The sequence below is a fragment of the Doryrhamphus excisus genome, linkage group LG20 (genome assembly GCF_037039965.1).
Source record: "Doryrhamphus excisus strain RoL-2023G ecotype Guam linkage group LG20, RoL_Dexc_Guam_v1.1, whole genome shotgun sequence".
NCBI classification, from domain to species: Eukaryota; Metazoa; Chordata; class Actinopteri; order Syngnathiformes; family Syngnathidae; genus Doryrhamphus; species Doryrhamphus excisus.
Genome location: NC_136376.1, coordinates 15,115,185 through 15,132,807, shown reverse-complemented (window position 1 = coordinate 15,132,807; position 17,623 = coordinate 15,115,185). Strand labels below are relative to the sequence as shown.

The window sequence follows — 17,623 nt, the reverse complement described above, 5'->3', positions numbered from 1 at the left end:
GCAGTAGCCTTGTTTATCCTAGCTACTTGGTTGGGTATTACAAAATGGGTGTAGTCGAGAAGACCTGGGTTCGATTCTCCGCTTGTGGAGTTTGCATGTTCTCCCCGTGCGTATGTGGGTTTTCTCCGGGTACTCCGGTTTCCTCGCACATTCCAAAAATATGCATGTTAACTGGTGACTGGGATGGGTTCCAGCATACGCCCACGAGCCTAGATGATAAGCGGCATAGAAAATGGATGGATGGAAGACGACATTAGCATCAGAGTGGTCACCATCCAGCAAGTTTAAAATGCTGGCTGTCGGTGTGAAACCCATGCGTGTTATACTCGTACTGTTACTTACAATACTCGTACTGTTACTTACAATACTCGTACTGTTACTTACAATAAATGCAATTGCCTCCTTTTTCAGACATCGTGAACCAACACAGAACTGGACGTAGTCCAACACTCAAATGAAGTATAAGGAGCCACTTCACTGATTAACTCGTGCTTTTGCATTTAGTGTGAGCTACAGTGTCTTCTACTATAAATACTAACGTATTTTATGATCACACATAAAAGAGCGGGTTTTAGAACCGAACTCATTGCTTGTGAAAAAGCATTTAGATGATTCCGATTTTTTTTTTAATTAGGTGCTACATTATATGTGTTATACTGGACTTTTGTCCTACCGACTTATTTAAAAATAAAATGATGCAATGGAAGCTTGGTTGGTCTGAGGCTCTCTTAGCCATAATTGTGCCGAGTCCTGTCTGGCTGTTGTCTCTCCAGGGGAGCAGCAGGCAGCTCTGGTGGCGTGTTGTTATATTTCACACTTAATGATGTGCAAGGCATCCCCGTCTCTTATCTGCGGGCCTATTTTAGTCACTGACACAGTCTCTAAATTACATTTTAAGTGCAAATTTCAAGTTTCTTTACTGGTAAATGCTTGATGCAATGTGTCTTATGAATGTTAAATTGCATAATATTCTGTTGTCATTCTTATTTGGACATCCTAAAAATGCAAATAGGTTGAATTGAAATCTGTATTTCATAGAAGCGTGGATGTACATTTCAGGATTTTAATCATTAGAACACTTTTTTTTTTACTTTCAATTGGGTAAGGTGACAATGCCATTATTAAATTGGAGTGGGTGAGTGAAGAAATGATTTCAAATGATAGTTCCTCGGAAAAACATTACACGCTTTGCAATATTGTCTGGCGAGATCTATTTTAATGAAAATAATATTCAACATTTATTTGCAAGCATTGTAGGAATCTGTAAATGAAAACGGGTGCTGCTGGGTTTTGTAAATCACCATGTAAATATTTTCAAATGGTCTCTTGCAATAAAGATTTAGAATATAGCTAAAACCAACATGCATACTTGCCATTTGACTTTTTTGTCATTAGTCTTAATGACAGTAGTGGTGCCGATAAGTGAAATCAAAAATCTAAATCTTAATAAAATAAGAACCTGGTTTAGTACAACAATGAAACTAAAGACCAGTTTGACTTTTAACCCCTGGAAGCCTCGTTGTGGTTGCATGTTGGCCATAACACAAATGTTTTGACAGCTCCCCGGTGACCTTTGCATGAGTGCAGGGAATGACAAGTTATGGCCTCAGCAGCACCTTTTCAAAGCAATATATTACAGTTCATAATGTTAGTCCCCGCAGGAAGTGAGCTTATCAAGCACTAATAAGAACAAGGCCTATTATTTTTAAACTCTATACCTGAACAGCTGTACAGGATTACACTCATGCAAGTCAAAAATACTCATCATCATTTAACTAAACCATCTGGTCCGAGTATGTAATTGCAAACAGTAATCAATATAAATCCAGCTTGTTATTTAATCAAAGTCTTTGCACAGAAAAATAACACCTAAAGCCTGTTCTGTTTGCGCCATGATGCACAGGAAGGACACTTACGTTTAGAACTGTGTTGTATAAGTGTATAAGTTGTGTAAGTTGAAGGTTTAATGCTTTAATTTGTTTGAAAGCATGTGTTTCATTTTTTTTTAATCCAAAAATCAAATTTTCAATCTAATTTTTTTTATTACAACGGTACTTCAGTTTTTGTTTATAATTTGTTCCAAAAGGTCCAACGAAAAAGGAAGAGTACGAAAACAGCAAAGCCATTTTTCTCACAGGAAATAATGTCAATCCAATTAGTCCGTTCCAGACACCAAAAAATACATCCATCCATCTATTTTCTATGCCGCTTATCCTCACTAGGGTCGCTGGGCTATGCAACACCCTGGACTGGTGGCCAGCCAATCAGAGGGCACATATAGACAAACAACCATTCACACTCACATTCATACCTACGGACAATTTGGAGTCACCAATTAACCTAGCATGTTTTTGGAATGTGGGAAAAAAAGGAGTACCCGGAAAAAAAAACCTGCAAACCGGAGAATCAAACTCAGGTCTTCCCGATCTCATTGACTGTCTGGTGCGTGCTAACTCGGCCACCACGCTGACTACAAATACATTTTATGGAAAATCATTGTAATTGTAATGCAGAAAATAAGATAATTAAATAATGAATGCAAAAGGATAAATAAACATTGAACATAATTTTCACCTTCATGAAGATTCATCGTACAAAAACTGTTAAACAAAGACTATCAATTGCCGATAATTCTCAAATCTTTTTTCACATGACTGCACACTGCCTCAGCACTTAAACCTGTTAAGAGCGATGCCTCCTTGCGCAGCAGACTAAAATCGATACAGAAAGAGCAGAATCTCCTCAAACAACAATGCAAAGCAGCAGCCTCACTGGCATTTTGATTTTGTTGCTCGGCGATGGATCTCGCCCAGAAAGCGAAACAAGACGCTGCTCTGAGAAACCCATTGATACAATAGCAGTGGACCAAGTGGGGTCATGTAATCTCCCACTGTCTTTCCCTGGCTCAGTCTCAAAGGATGTGGGGGCAGAGCACAGGTGATGTGAATCCAGGAAACAGAGAAGTTGGGGGTGGGGTGATGGTGATGGGGGTGGGGGTGACGGCAGGAAATGAGACGGGAGGCCAGATGAATAACACAGAAGCAGATGAATTTCTTGCAGCCTGAGTGAAAAAAAAATATCTTGGCAGGACTAGAAATAGAAGGACAGCGGGGAAAATGGTGCTTTTGTGTGAGAGACCTTGTCTTGCATTCAAGTTAAAAAACAAAACACAATTCAGACAATAAAATTGCATACTTGACGGCTGATGAAGCAGGCACCTATTTAAACACCGTATCTATCGAATGATTGGCCACCCAATCAGCTCTAAAACAAAGGTCTAGGAAAACAAACACATTGTAATATCAGTATCATTGTAAATCATAATTTGTACGGAACCTGCTGTATGTTGTTACGCAAATGCCAGTTGAAAAGATGTGATATATTTTATATCCATATGAAAAGGTAACACTCGGCCTCCTTTTTAAAGTGTTTTTGTCCCTGAGGACATGCCGGTCTTGAGTGTAATGACTCTTGGTGCACACCTCCCGAGACAAATTGCCACTGACCCCCATGGATTTTCCAGGGCACACTCGATTCGAAATGGACTATTCAATTTCCCACAGGGAGCCCTGCCACTTCCTCACCATGCATCATTGAAAATGAAGCCACTTTTGGCCGTGCTGGGCACAATATTGCACCAATAGCCAAGCTATGCATCCATTCATTCATTCATTGTCTTGCGATTATCCTCATGAGGGTCACGGGGGTGCTGGAGCCTATCCCAGCTGTCTTTGGGCGAGAGGCGGGAACAAAAACAAAACGACAAAGAAAGTTGTATATTTTGATAAATTAGGTTGCGGAAAAATGTATAATGTTATGAAAATGAAGTATAAAAATCAAGACAAAAAAGTAATATTCCAAAAAGAAAAAAGTCAAAATGTACTAAAAAGTACAAATAAGATAAGAATAAATTTGTGACATTACAAGAAAAAATTCTGATGACTATTTACAAAGGAAGTTGAAATATTATATTATTATTATATATATTATTATTATTCATTCATTCATTTTCTACCGCTTTTCCTCATGAGGGTCACGGGGGTGCCGGAGCCTATCCCAGCTGTCTTTGGGCGAGAGGCGGGAACAAAAACAAAACGACAAAGAAAGTTGTATATTTTGATAAATTAGGTTGCGGAAAAATGTATAATGTTATGAGAATGAAGTATAAAAATTAAGACAAAAAAGTAATATTCCAAAAAGAAAAAAGTCAAAATGTACTAAAAAGTACAAATAAGATAAGAATAAATTTGTGACATTACAAGAAAAAATTCTGATGACTATTTACAAAGGAAGTTGAAATATTATATTATTATTATATATATTATTATTATTCATTCATTCATTTTCTACCGCTTTTCCTCATGAGGGTCACGGGGGTGCCGGAGCCTATCCCAGCTGTCTTTGGGCGAGAGGCGGGAACAAAAACAAAACGACAAAGAAAGTTGTATATTTTGATAAATTAGGTTGCGGAAAAATGTATAATGTTATGAGAATGAAGTATAAAAATTAAGACAAAAAAGTAATATTCCAAAAAGAAAAAAGTCAAAATGTACTAAAAAGTACAAATATGATGAGAATAAATTTGTGACAATACAAGAAAAAATTCTGATGACTATTTACAAAGGAAGTTGAAATATTATATTATTATTATAATATATATATATATTATTTTATTAATAATTGTATATATTTTATTATATTAATTATTACATAATTATAAATATAATATATATAATTATTATATTAATTCCATTATATAATAATTATTATATATATTATTATTATATTTATTTCATAAATGTGAAAAAAAAGACTCAAAGTTTATACAAATACGCCTTTTCACCTGCATGTATCACAAAGCTGAGATGCATATTTTATCTTGAAATATATATATATATTTCTTGGCATATCTACATATGTTAGTTTACAAAATGTCAAAGTGGCCCTTGCATCCTTTGATTTTTCAGTCCGTGGCCCTCACTGGAAAAAGTTTGGACACCCCTGTTCTAACATGTCTACAAGGTAACACATCAATGACTAATAATGGAGGAAGATGAATGCACTATTAGAGACGGAAGCTCTTTCAAGGGTAGCTAAGCTGGCGGCTTGCTGTCATAAATCAGCCAACAAAGCAGCAGCATAGCGCACAAAGCATGGCTCTATAAACATGTATTGTGGGCATACTGACAGCATGAATATGATTGCATTGCCTGTGCAGTCAATCATCAGGGCAGCAGGCAGCATCCAATCCCTTTGGGAGTGTCTGTAAAATGGCCTAAATGTAACTAAAGCAAACATGCAAGCCATACATTTTAGCAACCTGCGTGGAAATAGAGCCCTTTTAGTGGACTAGGTAGCACCCTTCCTCACCCTGAGATTCCTCCTTCTGTATCGGCAAGCTGAGAAAGAAGAGTTTTTCATCACTGCAGTCTCACAGCGGCATCGACCAACAGTATTGATCTCAAGTAGATCTTCTTCCACTCTGCTGGGGGAGCCAGATGAGCCATGTGTACATCGATCGACCCCCCTCTTTCTCTATTTTTCTATTCTCTTTCACTCTTTCTTTGAGCTCTGAGAATGATACGTCCGTCATCTTTTATTGGAAGTATTCCTAAAGAGTACCACAGACAGCCATTCATACAACGTCTGCTACTCTTAGAAGTTATAAAGTGCACGGTGTTGATAGTCAGAAGGCTAACATGTGGACCACAGCGTAATGTATTATTATGTGTGGAGTTTGCATGTTCTCCCCGTGCATGCGTGGCTTTTCTCCGGGTACTCCGGTTTCCTCCCACATTCCAAAAACATGCTAGGTTCATTAGCCACTCCAAATTGTCCATAGGTATGAATGTGAGTGTGAATGGTTGTTTGTCTATATGTGCCCTGGGATTGGCTGGCCAATAACCAAAAAATGTTTGTAATATTGTCATCAAAAGACAACATTTATTGTATTATTCACTTTTCAAAGGTTTACAGTCAATACTATTCAGCATTTTTCATGAATACTTCACATTATCTTCACATGTATCTGCCATTTTTGAGACCCCTTTTTCTCAGAGACATTATTTGGTACTTGGAATATAAATAATTCCAATCTTATGGTCTGTTTTAATGATGAAAATGTTCCATTGTAACATTGGCAGGTCAATTGGAGTAGGTTGTGCTACTAAAATTAACGTGTCACTTACGTATGACACAAGGCGTCCTTTTGTATCATGCGTCACAGGTTTTTCCCACCATCATTTCTTTTTAGCATATTGGCAGTAAAGCAACGTGAGTAATTCTACTTGTGAAAGTGCAGACGCTTCTACTGGGTGTGATGCATAACAACAATGCTGGGACCAACTGGTAAAAAAAATTACAAAGAAGATGCATTTTTATGCATGTGGAATTTTGATGAACGTTCCGAGTCAGCATTCCAACTAAAAAGTATTTTTCCTGAGTTGACCACTTAGGTGTTTTTGAATGTCCTCCAGACTATCAAGACTATCATAGAAGCGCATTTGCTCTTACTAGTAATGGAAGGCTTGTCTTTATTCAAGGAATCCATTTTTAAAGTCATTTATTTATCAAAAAGGACGCTACATTATTATCCACGACTAAAGCAGAGATATTGTAATCCTAGGGGATGGTCAATGGAGCTGAAAGGATTTGGCTGTCAGTCTTTGTGGTTTCATGTGAATGTGACAAAGGCAACATCTGCTGTTGATTCAATGTGTGCTGATACCTGTCACATGAAGATATTAGACACATGCAGTAAAGTTGTACTTGGGCAAGCCGCTTCCTGTTTGACAAAATATCTCAATATACAAAATCTTACACAGGATTGGAGCCATTGCCACTGTATTGGGCCATAAAATGTTTCCTTTTTTAAATAAGTAAACGTCATGAGATAAGATCACTGGGTCTAACGATATTGAGCCCTGTCAATTAGAACATTTTAATGGAGCGCCTAGTTACTGTTCAAATATTGACATAATATTTACTTCAACAATGGCAGTCAATCTTCATTTAGATTTAGCACCAACTAGGACACCCTCACAACAAAGTTGTATGTTTTGTACACAACTGTATGATGACATTGTATTCCATCAAGCACTTTACAGTTGTTTATAATTCTGTATATACGTATGTATATCTCATATAAGTTGACCAAATATGTATTTAACTGTGTACTGCACCTCACACATAAAATCTCCAAAGTGCGAGTGCTTGAAGTCAGTGAGCATCTAAAAACTCAAAGTGGCTTTTTTTTATTTTCTCATGAGCTAGATTTTTGAATATTCTACAATTTACCTTCCCTTCTCATGCCCTCAGCATAATGTGCTATGCTCTAATTTAGTTTTAGTTAGTGCTTAACCCGTCTTTCAGCTTGTTTGTGGAAACTTATGTACACCCTCTGCAAGATGTTTCAGGAAAACGGACGTTTTTTGTGTAATGAGTTGTGTACATTTTAGCCTTTTTAAACACCAAGTCAGATTTCCACAGTTGGTCTGGTAAATGTACAGTAACATTGTAATATAACATGGCTTTTATTTTTGGTAATGGTAATGGTAATGGTTTTATTTCATTTGAACATGCATCAGATTCCAATTGAGTGCATCCCATAATCAGTTCCCAGTTCCACATGTCCAAAAGGAGTAGGAAGAAGCAAAGCTTATTAAATCCTACCCCTCCATCTGGTACTTTTACAATCACTAACTGTTACATTTGTTCACTTCCTGCTTTCCATAATACAGTTTAAGGGTTTTTTTTGTTTTTTTTTTAAATAATGCACCACGTACCGAAGTACTGGGTGATATGAGCATCCAATGCCATAATGGGTACCATAGTGCGTGTCAATATAGTGATATATATAGCACATCATGACTGGTTCAAGACTCTTCATCCTTGTATTTAGCAAACATCAACTGCTTGTATTGTTTCTTGAATTGGCTCATCGTTGTGCATTGTTTGATTTCCTTACTCAATCCATTCCATAGTTTGATTCCACATACTGAAATGCTATGGCTAGCATAACGTAGTCCTAGCATAGAAGTGTTTCAAATGTACTTCTTCCCTGATTATTTTAGCTGTTTGAAGATGAACTATATCAGCAAGTTGAAGTATTTGTCATTTTAGAAATAAGGAGTTAGTATGTTCTCTGTAGGCGGCATTATGAATTATCCTTACTGGCCTTTTTTGCAGTACATTTAGCTAGTGAAAAGATTGCTTTTATAGTTATTAGCCCATATTTCCACACAATAAGTAAGATATGGTAGAACCAGAGAGCAATAAAGAGTGTGGAGTGATTTCTGATTGAGAACACATTTTTATTTGTATTATGTATTCAGCACTCACAACCCCAAAAATTAGTGGATTTCTTTTTGCAATTTAGGTGTTTTTTTTTCTTATTGCCCACAGAAAACAAATCTCATCCACTCTTAAGTCAGTACTAAGCGTACCAGCGGCCTGCAGAGCAGCGTACTACCGTATTTTTCATTATCATTATTATTGATGAATACTTCCCCATTATAAAATTTAAAATGTGTTGAATACGTGTGTGAGGGCTTAGAGGGCATTAAGTATATAGGGCTTAAACCTGGACTGTGTTTCTATGCATTTAGCTTGTTATGTTTTTAGATGCTTTGTTTCCTTGTTTGGCAGCACGGCGGTCGAGTGGTTAGCGTGCAGACTTCACAGCTAGGAGACCAGGGTTCAATTCCACCCTCGGCCATCTCTGTGTGGAGTTTGCATGTTCTCCCCGTGCATGCATGGCTTTTCTCCGGGTACTCCGGTTTCCTCCCACATTCCAAAAACATGCTAGGTTAATTGGCCACTCCAAATTGTCCATAGGTATGAATGTGAGTGTGAATGGTTGTTTGCAACCCTCATGAGGAAAAAGCGGTAGAAAATGAATGAATGTTTCATTGTTTCTATATTTTTTATTTGCCCTTGCATCTGTGGAAGCCAAACATCTCCCTGACCTCCCTGGCATCACACGAATGTCATCATAAAATAATCATAGAAAATGTTTGAACACAAAATAAACCAGCAAAAGTGCTCTTGTGTCCAATGAAAAGAATTCAGCTAATTGCTGGCACAAAAAAAGCAATTCCAGTGATCAGCATCCATTTAATTTGTTATCTAAAGAATTGCACTTGGTCTTTAAATATATGAAGAAAACAACCCACTGTCACACTTTACAGCAAATTACAGAAAATGGCCGTTTCCATCTTTGGAAATTGCATCAATTCGATTAAAACAAGTGGACTAATTTAGAAAGAGCCCGGTTGCACCTGTTAGCTTGTGTGCACAGCCGCCATCCTGCTTAAGCTGGATGTTTATTGTGATGACAGGAATTAAATACTGAGGATTTGTCTACAAGCACTATTGTGAGTTTTCTAGACTGTTTGGATGAGGATTGCAAAAAAAGCTTTTAGGAACTAGTTTGCACAAACCACGTATGTAAATAACCTATACTCAAAGGGGAGAACTCAAACAGAAGATATAAGTATTAATAATAAGTAGCATACCACGTGAACTACTATCTACTGTGTGTCAGGTCGCAGTTTCAATACATTGTGCTTGTTACTCGCGCCATCAGTACATTCAGCCTTTTTCCCTCCTTCTGATTTTATACCCAAATGAGGATATATATGTGTGGGACTACACATTACATAACTGGACTGCGTAGGTTTACACCACAGGGGTTCAACTAACCAAAGCCAGTATTAGAAGCGATGTGCTGCGCACGTCAGGTTTGTGCATTATCAGCACTGCCTTCCTCCTGTGGCTTCCCTTCTGTCACTTCCAAAACCATTTTCTTTGGTACACAAATACATTCTGTGGGCATATAAATGTCACATGTCTACACTACATTAAGTACAAACTGGGATTCTGGAGTCATGAGTACATTAGTCGGCTATTATCGTTGCCATTTTACAGCTTGTTGCACCGACCGGGAGGTCACATGACAGGCATCGTCTATCATCAACGTCAGTGATAAACAAAGAGACTCTAATGCAACGAGTCACATGTTTGGGTTCCAGGATGCCTGTTTGCTTCCACATAGAACCCAGTTTGGGTTCTATTTTCGTAGACCAGGCACAGGAGCGTTGTACCTGCGCAGTGCCACGCCGATACCATGCCTATGCCACGCCAACAGGGTGTGGTTCCCTGCTCCATTCTGACAGTTACATTAAACACAGCAGCAGGCTAATCCAGGTATCTTGCTTGTGAGCCACCTGCATTCCTTCTCTGCATCGCCAAATAGGCGATATGTTATCTTTGATGATATATTCTTGATATCTCCTCCCCATCCTCCTTGAGAGAAAATGAACGAGAATATAAAATATCATACCGCCAGATTTTAACAACCAACATTATCTTCATCTTTGTTATTCGTTGCCTAATGGGTCACTCCATTTCCACAACGTCTGTGCTGTGTTTTGGCTCATTTCCATACAAACAGTGATTGGATGTTTGGGATTGGATGAGAGGGGGACGTGCATGCAGCACCAGGGGGCCCGCCCCACTATTTGAGAAGCACTGAGCTAGTATGACAGGTTAAAAATGTTAAAATGGTCCTTGAAAACTGCCTGAGCAGCAAAGGGTTTATGATGTGTCGTGACAGCTTGACCGTGGCATTGATGGATTTATTTTAGATTGTAACTTATCGGATGTTTTTCCTTCAACCAGCTGCTGCAATGGACGGTGTTCAGCCTTTAATGTAAATTCTTGTGAGTTCATTATTATTGTGGAATTCCTGTGCGTCTGCATAACTAACAGTGGAAAAATAACGAGCAGCAACATCAAATAAAGTACAGGAATGACACTTACCTTAGAATTAAAAAAAAGCATCTCCCATTTGTGCAAAAATGTGAGCAATTACGATTGTTTTGAGTGTTGGTGTGTTATTGTGGGTCATCCATTATAATATATACGCTAGATATGGCCTTGTGGCAGCAGAAGAGCACAAAAAAACAATGGCATTTAATATGTACAGTGAAAGACTTACCTCTTTAGGTCCTTGACATTTCACAATATTGAACAAATACAAAAAGAGCGGGGCATGTAGTGTGGATTTGCAACAGTAATCGGCTAGAGCAAGCAAAACGCAAATGGAACAATGGCATGTCAAAGTGTAATTCAATGTAATGCCCAATTATTAAAGCACACAAACACACATTCAGACTTGCACAAATCCAGTAAGCTAGCAATGACTTGCTATATCTTGCTGTGTACAACACCAAAAAGGAAATGAAGCTTTACCTTGAATGCTGAGTAGGGACCTTAGAAGCCAAGATTCCCCTCTCTGCCCTGAGGAGGAGAGTCAAATGGCAAAGATCAGACGTCCACTTACCCCACAGGGAGAAGAGGTGAGGATCACAGCCAGGATGGGAGGCCCACAACACTATGGTCACGTCTCACAAAACCCAAAGCCCATTATGTGAACCAACAAAAAAAAACCATGTGCTGCCCATGTTGTCGTCTCATCTCCAGTTTCCATGCAGCAAGCAGACGACAGGATGAACGTGTGAAGCAAAAGCTGCACCCACCTACCTTGAAGACAGCTTATTGACCTCAACTACATTATTGGCTATATAAATCAACACAGAGAGGGCAAGTACCTTTACTTTTACCTATGACATTGGATGAGATGGTCCATAGTGAAAGCAAGTTCCAGACACAGTAAAGGAGAACAGAAGGAGACACCAATAAGAGCAGTGTTGGATAAGGGAATGAGAAAGAGGCATGACGGTTGCACATTCTGGATGTGCAAATAAAAACATGACCACCGATGGAAGAAAGAAATATCATGGCTGCAGGATGAGGAGCCACAAATACAGAAAGCATGACATTACATTGATGATAACGCATGCATTGTATCTTTAAATGGCCCCCTCTGACACATTACAAAAGAACAGGGGTGGGGAACCTCGAGAACACTCAATCCAGCTTGTCGTCCAATTGAAAATACAAATGAAACCTCCGCTGTTCTGTTTGTTATAAAGCCCAAAGCAATTGAATCCACTCAAACTCAGAATGATAATTGGGTGATGATTTGTTTGATTGCCGCATTGTATTTTTTCTCGAATGACTCGAAATGAAAAAAGGTTTTTCCCACCCCTGCAACAGAACATCTATACTGAGAGGAGACACAGGAAGATCAGAATGGACAGACATGGCCTAACCAGACTAGGGGAGTCGGAAAGCCAAATAAAAAGCTCATAAAATGAGTCACCCAGAGATTTAACACCAACCAGGTCATTCTAATAGCGCCAATCTTTGTGTTGGAGTCACACACGTACATGTCAAATCACAATGACAGCATCAGGGACAATGAAGGGAAGGCGGGAATAAGGAACAGAGCCCATACCTTGGTCGCCCATCATCAGGTGTGCCAGACCTTAAAGGAAAACAAGAGTACAGTCAGCAGAGAACAAGGGATCACGGGAAGTTGTGTGAAAAAACAGACACACAGGCATCTCTTTTCCCAGATGTCTGTGTTACTGGAAGGAACGGGATCAGGAAGAGTGGGACGGAGAGGAGGAGGAGAGTGCACACACAGGGTCAAGCCTGATGAGCATTTGGAGGTGAAATGCGTCATCGGCCACTTACTCATCCAGACATCTTCATTCATGTTTAATCACAAATTAATACAGATTTTAGAGTGAAGATGAAAGCACCTGCTATAAATATAACCGAGTCATCCAAGTACCGCGAAAACCTCATAAAAACATGCATTAACTTTTGCAATGCAAAGAAAGAGTTAGATTTAAAATAGTTATTCATCTAAAAGTGACTGTCAATAACAATAAATAAGCCACAAAAGTGCTAATATTGTGGAGTTTCATATACTGCATTTCCTCAAATAGTGGCCTCCCGTCTGACACCACCCCCCCATTAAGGTGTCATCCGCTTAACCGCACCTCCTCCCCCTTAAGAAAAGCAACAGGTAGCTGTATTTACTTTCACAATGCCTGCACCAGCTCTGTAACTCGCCAGTGAATGCAGCATAACAGAATGCGTGGTCGTTATATGTAAACAATCATATTCAAAGCATCTTAACCCCCATCCCTTAGTCTGGCATCAAATAGCACTTGAACTCTTCTAATTAAGTCTAATTCATTCTTTCTGGAAACAAACTCACGGCCAACCAACCAACTTGGTTGAAAGAAACAAACCACCTGATGAACAAAGTACCTTTGTGCCATGCAACAAGTATACATTAAACAACAAGTATACAGATTTAAAAGACTCTCGCACTTGTTTGCTTGGCTGTGCTGTCGTTGCGGGTGAGTCAATTGATAAATTCCATTTCCTGTGGTAACATGGAAGTAACCATTATGCGTTGACTAATCACGAAACTGCAGCAAATCTATACCCTAGTATTTGTACAAATAAATACTTCCTCTTAAATGCTTTACTTCAAGTAAACATCTGGCCGCTAGTCAAGGAAATACAGTATGGCAAAAATAGCCATTGCATGTACTTTTTCATGATCCATGAATGTCATGTCATTAGAAGTGGATATTTACTGTATACTGTGTGGAAAAATAACAAAGATATAACAATATATACAATATACTGTAACAATACAATAATACTTCTCATTTAAATAGCATTGCTTTTTTAAGTCACACACAAGAAACTGTCAATAAAATGATTGGCTCCACATCAAACTGTCATCAAGACAACCTCTGCACAAAATAAAAAAATAGAATTTTAAACTCTTAAACTAAAAGGAAGGGTGACCTCGAGAAAATGGTATCTGCAATGGGATGAACAAGAATTTATAAACATATTTGACCTGCTGGTTTCTGCACTGAATAAATCAAATTCAAAGTAAATAGTTTGAAAATACTTGATTAAACACTTAAATGGGGTGCTATTTGTTTGATATTAAATTGCGGCGCTTGAATGCTAACATAAAAATCAGGATGTAAATTATTTTCTGCGTGCATGAAAAGAAAACCTTGCACACGGCTAGGTCGCAAGGGCAAGGTAGAGGAGGAATGCATGAAATATAATAATACATTGTGCATAATGCCTGGTCACGGCATTGGCTCCTACAGCTGGTTCTCCCGCCATCCATGGACGCACGGCGGTACAGCGTATCTGACATTAAAGGGGAACTGCACTTTTTGGGGGAATTTTGCCCATCATTCACAATCCTTATGTGAAACATGAAAACATATTTATTTCCCTTTTCTGTGCATTATAACGCAAGAAAACGAGTTAATTTCAGCTAGCTTACAAAGCTGTCATTGGGATACACCCATTTCTAATATATCAAACAATGCAAAGTTGTTAGAGGTTTTTTTAGAGAGATTCATAGTAGAAATATGTGTATCCCAATGACAACATTGTAAGCTAGCTGAAATTAACTTGTTTTCTTGTGTTATAAGGCACAGAAAGGGGAAGAATGTGTTCATGTTTCACTCAAGGATTGTGAATGATGGGCGAAATTCCATAAAATGTGCAGTTCCTCTTTAATGTGCCTTGCTACAAGCTTGTGTAGCTCACTACACAAGCTTGGTATGATGCCCACATACGTACAGTACATCCAAGATGAGTGAAACATACAACAGCCTTACATGAGGAGCACTTAGCACGCACGAGTTGCACACCGCACTTACGATTTAAAAGCTACCAGTTTGGCGAGCGGCAGGCACATGGATGTCACGAATCACTTCCTCCATAAGTATGACACACTTGCAACCCCTCTGACTACCCTACGTTCTCTACGTGCTGGCCACGGCCAACAAATTTCCCAAAAATGCGGAGCCTGCATTTAACTCCCACTCGATATAACTCCCACTGAAGTTGCAAACTTCTAAGAATATACAGTAAAGTGTCATTATATCGATATTCTCGGGAGTCGGAAAAAATACCGATATAACCGGACTATCCATATATCCGATCCTGCGCCGAACTGCCTTAAAAGTGGGCGGATCTTTGATATGGCATGTAATTTTCTCCTTGAGTTCATGGATTGCGTATCTAGCATGCTTTTGTACTACAATACATTTTGTACTACAGTAAATAAAAATAAACTTACGCTGTAGTGATTACCGGTTACCGGGACATAATTCACCCCGGAACTATCGATAGGGAAGGTGTTGCCACCCGGAGGGGTAGGCGCGAAGGACGGGTGTTTTCCGCTGTGTGTGCTGCACTCTGGTGGTGGAAGTGTGAAAAATAAAGTTGACTGGAAGCAGCCGTTCGCCGTGTTCTTTTTTGGTATTGAAATCCTTAAGCAAAGATTGATTTAAGCTGCTTTTGTATCGATATAAGCAGACCAAATTGGCTGGCGGGAGATGAAAAGGGCATCCTAGTAACCGGATTATCATAATAACCGGGTATCGTACTAACGGAGCTAGTTATATTATAAAAGACTAGAAATTTGCCGGGAAATGAAAATAGTATCGTAATAAGTAGTAATTCGTTTTAACCGATATCGATATAACGAGACTTTACTGTATTCGAAAAATACTTACAATATAATAACCCACTACTCTTGATTTCAAACAATATATATCCTCTACAAAAAAGTATATGGTACATAGAGGATGTCAATTTAAACATGTTTTGTAACTGTGATCAAATGCTGCTGTCATGCAGAAACTATTCCACGTAAGATGAATTCCTGTGTTCAAAACACACTCACACCAACTTGGTTATCATTGCACACTTTTCCTCATAGGTTCTTAAGTCAGTCTTATTAAACATATTCTTATATACGAGGTGAATTACAGCGAGGTAGTGCACTCCATTTTGAAACAATTAATTAAAACCAATATTGACACAATGGGCTAAATTGTGAGTGACGGAACACTGAACACTAAAACCACAATTCCTTGCATTACAACATTTGCTTACGTGCTTGGGGCCGTTAGCCACGAGCATACATTCACTTTAGCAAGAACCGAAGGCTGTGATTTTACCCACCTTCTGTATATTTATCTTCTGGAAGCACAGACAGGCAAAGAGAAAAAAAGGAAGACATTCATTAAGCAGCATGCAGACTAGGACAGGCCGTTGCATGTTGTTAGCATGCAAGGCATTGAAAAATCACATGCAAGTGACCTATTAGAACCTTTGCATAGGCCTTCCCTGTCCTTACACAGGAATACGTGACAGGATTGAATGTTAATGTGGCTCTGACTTCTTAGTTCATTTGGAAACAAAAACTATTCCATTCTTTCAACTTGTCATTTTAAGAGGTTGATAAAACATCTAGCAACATTGCAAAATGGCATGATGCTTGGGGGGTGATAAAAGCATATCTTGGAATTACTCATTGTGTTGTGTAGGGTGTTTTAATTCGTTTATTTCAGCATGATGAACTTCAAAAATGCTTTTTTTAATCGTGAAATAAAAGCTCATGTGTAGTGAAATGCACTTCAAGAGAAAGCAAACACAACTCCTATTAAATGTGTGTGTGGTAGCTGAATGTGCTGTGCCAGAACAGGAAGTGATGACTGTGTGTTATTCAGGCGACAACGTCCAGTGGCAGTGACCTTCAAATTAAATTCCTTAAAATTTCATTTCTGTGGTGAGTGGCATGAGGAAGTGAATAAAAAAAAAAGAAAATGACATACATTATCAAGAATTTAGGCAAATAATTTGATGTTACATGCAAGCTAAATAAACTACAGCCATTAGTGCATGCAAAATGAGATGTTTAAGGCCCATAGACTGCCTATAAAAAAAGCAAAACAGTCAGTCAGTTAATAAGTGTTTTCTCCAGGGTTAATTAATGACTTCAAAACATTTATTTAATTATAAAGGCTTTATAATTATATGCTTTATTTTTACAAAAAATAATGAAATGCTACTATAAATGCAACAGCATGTGATATCTAATGAATGTTTGTTGAAAGAAACCAATGCAGTTAGAACCCATGGGGAAACGCATGTAAAAAAACACAAAAAAAACTCCTACCTCTTTAAAATGGTTTGTTGCCCAAATTCAAGCGATGATTTGACCCAAAAACTTACCCTCCTCATTGGTTCCCCTCAGACACCATGCACAAGAACATTGAAAATCATACTTTTGTGAACAAAGTCAACAACACAGTGGAACACTCTGCTTTTTCAGATGACCGGTTCAGATAACAAATATTGAACTTTTAGTAATATTATTTCAATATTACAATTTTGGCTCACGCCAAAGTAATGTCGTGTTCCAAATGGCTGAAAGTGGAATAATTCAGAACACTTTGTTCACAAAAGTGTTGATGATGAAAAGAACACTTGCTGAAAAACATCCAAGCAAAGCATGAAAATGATACTTGTAAAGCAAATAAAATCATAAAAATGATGTGAACACCCTCAACAATGACAGCCACATTCATTGATAGCTTAGATACTAAGACTCACACTGTGTTTTTATCTGTTTGCAGGTCTTTTTTACACAATATTTTGACTTCATTCTTGTAATTCTATAATTTTACTTTTAGTTTTGTTATTCGTTCAGTATAAAAATGGTTAGTTCTGCATTCCACTGGTGTCTTCGGCCTCAAAAATATTTAGATGTCACAATTGTGAGATTGCGTTGTGTTGTGATCTGAAGGAAAGAAGCTTTGCTCTTAGCAGTATCACCTGCCATGGGCCATTAAAACAAGCTCCCAAT

General features: G+C 38.3%; 1 protein-coding gene across 31 annotated transcripts in view; it reads right to left on the bottom strand.

The window, feature by feature from the left end:
* The window catches only part of LOC131107920 (neurexin-1a-like), a 250,969-nt gene that overhangs the window by 214,926 nt on the left and 18,420 nt on the right, over positions 1-17,623 (bottom strand). For 14 of the 31 annotated variants that reach the window (XM_078787439.1, XM_078787440.1, XM_078787443.1 and 11 more), the window contains exons 3-5: positions 15,937-15,954; positions 12,362-12,391; positions 11,254-11,301 (exon numbers count right to left, since the gene is read on the bottom strand). The exons of 9 other annotated variants lie outside the window; for them this stretch is intronic. In XM_078787439.1, the coding sequence (XP_078643565.1) occupies positions 11,254-11,301; positions 12,362-12,391; positions 15,937-15,954 (96 nt within the window). The remainder of the gene's footprint in view (positions 1-11,253; positions 11,302-12,361; positions 12,392-15,936; positions 15,955-17,623) is intronic. 8 more of the 31 variants (XM_078787444.1, XM_078787445.1, XM_058058405.2 and 5 more) reach the window with 3 other exon arrangements.